Here is a 5,748-nt window from a genome sequence, read left to right as displayed (position 1 = left end):
CTATGGGGTCTCCAGGCTGCAAATCTGTATGGAAGCAACTGCCTCGCTTTCTCCCATAGAGTGGTTAATGGGTTTGAGCTGCTGATCTTTGGGTTAGCAGCCTACTGCATCACCCCTTACCTCTCCAGGGACCATTCCTTTTGTCAGAGGTTTAATTATAGTGAATTCATAGGAACAAGGCCACGCAATACTTAGCCTCCAAATAATGCAATGCCAACAATTTTTATACCCCTGGCTGTGTAAGTGTAAATATCTTTGAACCTCCCTTTATTATCTCACTCTGCTTCCACTGCCACGAAAAGACCTGAAAAGAATCCATTCAATCCAATTCATTAGAAAATGAGGGCTCTGAATGTTTTCTCTATTACTCTGTCATTGTTGAGTACATAACTAATCTAGTAAGTGTGATCGCTAGAACCCTGGCCAGTTTTTCATAGGCACCGTACCAATGGTTCCAGTCTTTTGTAAGAAATGTGCATCACAGAGAGAACATTAGAATAACGTACATACATGATCTACTCTCTACCTTTAAGCGGCTGCCTGTGCCCTGCCTCCAACAGTCTTGCCTTTGCCCAGTGCCCATTTAACCTTTGTATTGAAACTACTAGTATGACTAATCCTATGAAAAAAATAGCAGTTTTATTTTCAGTTTGATCTCCTTTTTCTTGCCAGGACAAAAAGTCACAGGGAAGTGCTGTCCAATAAAATTCTACAGAGAGAGCTATGCTGCATGAAAACCTGTTTTTATTGCCTTTGCGGGATGCTTCCATTGGCATTGTGCCTGCTTCAATATACTTTCCCATTAAAATATATAATGTAAAAGCAATTTTTAATGTGATCCTGAAAACTTTCATCTTAGTAAAATGAAAAGTTAGGCTGGTATGATTTTTGAATGGTATAGATTGTCTTTACAGTTAAAGGGGGGAAAAGTCCCAGTTACTAGCTCAACTGGGATAGCCTACATTTTAAATGTTATTCGGGAAAATATAGTTCAAGTCATCTATCTCTACATACACACAAACACAAGTATATGCATACATTTATTAGACAGTCTTAAAACTTTTAGATAGTTTTAAAACATGACATTTGTGGAAAGTGCTCTGAATTCTAGTTTCCTGTGGCTGTAGACTTATGTGTCCTGTTGGTTGGCTACGTTAACGTTGGTCCCAGGAATAAGATTTTCATCTTCCCCTTCAATCAAGTGGTCCCACTGGTCAAAATCTTTCTGAAGTCCTGTAAAATATAAATTTCCATGAGCATGGCACCGTTTTGAGCGCTCTGTACAGTTGGATGCCTCTAGGTGGCAGTAGATATACACAGATTACACAGACGTTCAGTGACTGCCCAGGTAGGTGCGGGATGTCAATTTTCGTATCTATATCTGAGTACAGAGAGGCTAACGCCCTCTGGAGTCAGTATGCCCTGAAGGCCACTCTAGTCTTCACGATAGACTTAGTATCAGCAAGTGAACTTTCACCCTGATTTATAAACCCAAACCAAACTCACTGCCAATGAGTTTACTATGACTCACAGTGTCCGCAGTGACCCTATTGGACAGGGTATAGTTGCCCCTTTTGGTTCCTGAGGTTGTAAATCTTTACGGAGCAGAAAGCCTCTTCTTTCTCCCTGAGAGAAGCTGGTGCTTTTGAACTGCGGACTTGCAGTTAGTAGCCCAACACAGGACTCAGTACACTGCCAGGACTCCTTTTATGATATAGGAAGTGTGCTGTTACTGTCCCCTTGAGTTGATTTCTGACTCAGTGACCACATGTTCAGAGAAGCACTGCTCCACTGTGGGATAAGTAGTGGAATGCTAACTCCAAGGTCAGTGGTTCAAATCCATCAACCACCCCTCTGGAAAGAGATGAGTCTTGGAAATCCTATTTTGTAGGGTGCTGATGAGTCAGAATCTACGTGGACTCAGACAGAGGGTGATCTTTGCGGAAGCAGATTGCTGGGTCCTGCTCCGTTGGAGCTACTGGGTGGGTTCCAGCCTTCCACCTCTTGGTTGGCAGTCAAGAGTGTGCGCCAGCCAGACTCCTTATAAAGTAGTACACAAGAATATCCCAAAGCTGCCAACCTGACGGACAAAAGTGGAGACAGCTGAAAGCGAAGCATATTGCATGGAGATAGGCAGTTCGGTCCTGACCACCATCTGATTCATGTCCCGAAGGCGTCTTAGTGCCTTACCTAAATGCTTTTGTAAGAATGCTAGGGAGGCTTTGTTGTTAAGATCAAGAGCGACATTCGAATCTATATCTCCTTTTAATTGGAGGATTTTCCCCAGGACCTTGCCAACGACGAAAGTGAGGTCATCGAAATTCTGATGGACCGTACCCCTGGAAGAGAAATGAGACATGTACAAAATCCCTTTGCAATGGTTTTTTGCATAGTGAGGCGGCAGAAAAGATCCTGGCCTGGATGACTAACTGAACTGAAGACTTAGAAGTCTTCAAAAGTTGTGGATTTGATCAAAGGAGACATTATTTCAGGGTCATAGCCTGCTCAGTTAGCACACATTCATCGTCTCTGCAGGGAAACAGCTCTGGGAGAGACAGTTCCGGTTTGCACTGAGCTGGAATACTTCCCATGCGAAGAGACTGGATGTGTTTGAAGGGGCCCCGATACCGAGCCACAGCTGCCACCTCACCACTGTCACTGACTCAGGGTCTAGGGGAAGCTGGACACATCAATCACTTTGGACGGTAGCCTTGGATTTAACATAGTTCGAAATCAAATAAAGCACCAACAAAACATTGTCCTTGTATTATTTAAACAGTGGTGGGGGGGGCGAAGAACCCCACAAAACCTAAACCACTGCCATCTAGTCAATTGCAACTCATGAATGAAAACAAAACAACAAAAAAGAAAACTCGCTGCTTTCAAGTCAATTCCAACTCACGGTGACCCTATCGGGTTCCCAAGACTGTACATCTTCCTGGGCGTAGAAACCCTCACCTTTCTCCTACAGAGCAGCTGGTGGTTTCCAACTGCTGACCTTGAAGTTGGAAGCCCAATGTCTCACCCACCACACCACCAGGTCTTCCTTTAAGTGTCCTTTAGATGGGTGAGCACCTTATAAACACCACTCACACTGCTCTCTCAACTCACGATCAACAACATGCTAACACTGGCATGGTTAAGGGCTCATTTTCTACAAATGCTCAGACGTGTGACAAGAGATGACTTTCTTGTCTGTCTTTCTGTTTCCTTGACATGGGCCCTTCTATCAGATGCCAAATACTCTGCTCATCACTGGCTCTGCACTCTCTCCCTTCAGCCAAAGGCAGACAGCGCACACCATTTTATACTCAGAGCAATCTTGCAAGGTCATCTACCTCAAAGGTGTCATGTCTGGCATCGTAGCAAATCTGAACATCTCCATTCTATAGCTAGACGCTTCTACCTGGATTTCCTGGTCTCCAGCTCCAAAATCCCAATGTTAAAACACTCTTGCCCTAGCTCTACCAAATACAACTCTCCCTCTTTATTTTTCTGCTTTTAATAAACAACCCACAATTCCATTAGTCACCAAAGTTCAAAACAGCCAGTCCCCTGACGCCCTCTCCCCCTCTTCCCTACATTCCAAACAAAACTTGTGTGCAGACAGAAAGAAAGTAAATAGAGAGAGGGTCCTGGGAGAGCCAGCAGCAGCAGGAGCTAGGGCCACTAACAGTCAAAGGATGGCCTGAGGAGGAGCAGGTGTTGGGGGAAGGGCAGGAACAATGCGCAGGATGCAGGAAGCAAGAGTAGGGTCCTGCTAGCCAAGAAAGGAGGAAGCGTGGTATCCACAAAGTCCATTGACTGTGAAGAGGAAGGCTCAGATTCCAAAGATGGTCTTGGGTGTGGTGTGGAACATCTTGGGGCCCTTGAAAGGGGCTGTTTCAGCAGACCAGTTGGGGTTACAGGTGCTAGATGGCAGGGATGTGAAATATTAAATATCTGCTATCATATCATGGGAAGAAACAGATAAAGAGCCTACCAAGAAATTAGTGGAAAGATGGTGAGTTCTGAATTCTCTGTGTTGGAGAATCCGATGAGCTTGCACATACAAACAAGAGCAATGAAAGCCTTTATCGGAAATACCCCGACCAGTGGTTCTCAACCTTCCGAACACTGCGACCCTTTCATACAGGTCCTCATGTTGTGGTGAGCCCGCAACCATAACAATTATTTTCTTTGTTACTTCATAGCTGTCATTTTGCTACTGTTATGAATCAGGTGACCCCTGTGAAAAGGTCATTCAACCCCCCAAAAGGGTCATGACCCACAGATTGAGAACCACTGCCCTAGACCATCCCTTACCATCTATCTACACTCACTCCATCCTTCAAGACCCAGGGCTAGCCTCATCTCTCCCAAGAAGCCTGGACATCTCCATTGTTGGCATGGCCCCCCCATTCTCTGTCCTCATTCCACTGCTGGCGGAAGCTTGATACCCTTCCTCCCTGCGGTCCCTTTCCCCCAATTCTGAGCCAACTAGATTTCAGATCAAGGAGGAATGAACTCGAACTTTGTTTTTTGGAATCTCACTGTGGGATTCAAACCCTGAAGAGGCTGTTTACATGTCGTGGATATAGGCACATTACCGACACTCGAGGGACTCCCCACCCCCCACGCATTTAGCTTTTGAGAATCTATAAACCCATACTTTTCTCAACAAGTAATTTTACATCTCAATCGTTGATATTTCCCTTTAAAGAATTCCTACGCTAGGCTACTGATGGAATTGTTTCTTCCCCTTATAAGCCCCTCTCCCCAAATATGTAGGCATGTTATTATAATTAGATAAAAGTAGCAGGCATCCTAAGACAAATTTAATTAACAGTATATCTTCTATTTACAGTAACACTACTCAAAACATTTTCAGTTTCTGAAAAGTCTCAATGCCCTTAGAAGCTGTGATGCTCTATCATTCTCCTCTATTGAAAGCCTAAATGGTTGACCTTACCATCATGTCTACCAAATGATGTCCGTTTATGTTTATCCCAGTTTAAAATTTCTGTCCCCATGACGGTGAAGCCATACTCACTTGATGGTAATCATTTTTCTTTCTCTATCAGGTAAGAATAATTTTTTCATTTTTGTGATACTCTCAGGAGATTGGAATTTTTCTGAGTTGATTAAAAAGAGGGGCTGAGGAATTCTGGAGTATACTTCATCGCCCAGTGGAAACATCCAGGCATCCAAGGCGATGCCGCATCTGTAGGTATTTGTTGGCAAAGATAAAAGAAGGCTGGTTAAACAGGGAGTGCCACACACACACCAAGACCAAACTCAGTCGCCTTGAGCAGACTCCATCTCCTACAGCTCCAACAGGGCAGTCGGATGGATCCATGGTGTTCCCAGAAGCAGATGGCGGTGTCTTTCTCTGACGGGCCTCTTACCACGAGGCTACAGGGATTCTGCTCCGGTTACAGGTATGGATGATACCCGTTTGTTATGGGTTACCTCACTGGAGTTTAAAAGCCATTACACCTGAGTGTGTAGAAGGGGATATAACTAGCTTTATAAAATAGCAGACTGGGATTACATCATCATTTTCTTTAGGAGGAATTTAGAACATATAGCTGTTTCCACCGAATCACTTCCGACTTATGGCAACCTCATGCTATAGAACAGAACCCCCCCTCGCACGGTCAGCGAAAAAGAGGAAGATGGAGCGGCCCAGGGGCCTGGAGCATAACAACAATTCTGAGCACGGTGCGGGGCCAAGGGGTGTTTTGTCTGTGGTGCCCAGGTTTGCTA

General features: G+C 44.6%; 1 protein-coding gene across 2 annotated transcripts in view; it reads right to left on the bottom strand.

Moving 5' to 3' along the window:
- Positions 1-1,027: 1,027 nt before the first annotated feature.
- The window catches only part of PLA2G7 (phospholipase A2 group VII), a 37,314-nt gene continuing 32,593 nt past the window's right edge, over positions 1,028-5,748 (bottom strand). For both annotated transcript variants that reach the window (XM_045294887.1, XM_045294888.1), the window contains exons 10-12: positions 5,033-5,203; positions 2,191-2,339; positions 1,028-1,233 (exon numbers count right to left, since the gene is read on the bottom strand). In XM_045294887.1, the coding sequence (XP_045150822.1) occupies positions 1,130-1,233; positions 2,191-2,339; positions 5,033-5,203 (424 nt within the window). In that variant the 3' untranslated portion in view covers positions 1,028-1,129. The remainder of the gene's footprint in view (positions 1,234-2,190; positions 2,340-5,032; positions 5,204-5,748) is intronic.

Source organism: Echinops telfairi, unplaced genomic scaffold, assembly GCF_000313985.2.
Source record: "Echinops telfairi isolate 266 unplaced genomic scaffold, ASM31398v2 ScPeMD7_3533;HRSCAF=4204_1, whole genome shotgun sequence".
NCBI lineage: Eukaryota > Metazoa > Chordata > Mammalia > Afrosoricida > Tenrecidae > Echinops > Echinops telfairi.
Note: the sequence above shows the minus strand (reverse complement) of the source record. Positions and strands in the feature narration are given on the sequence as shown.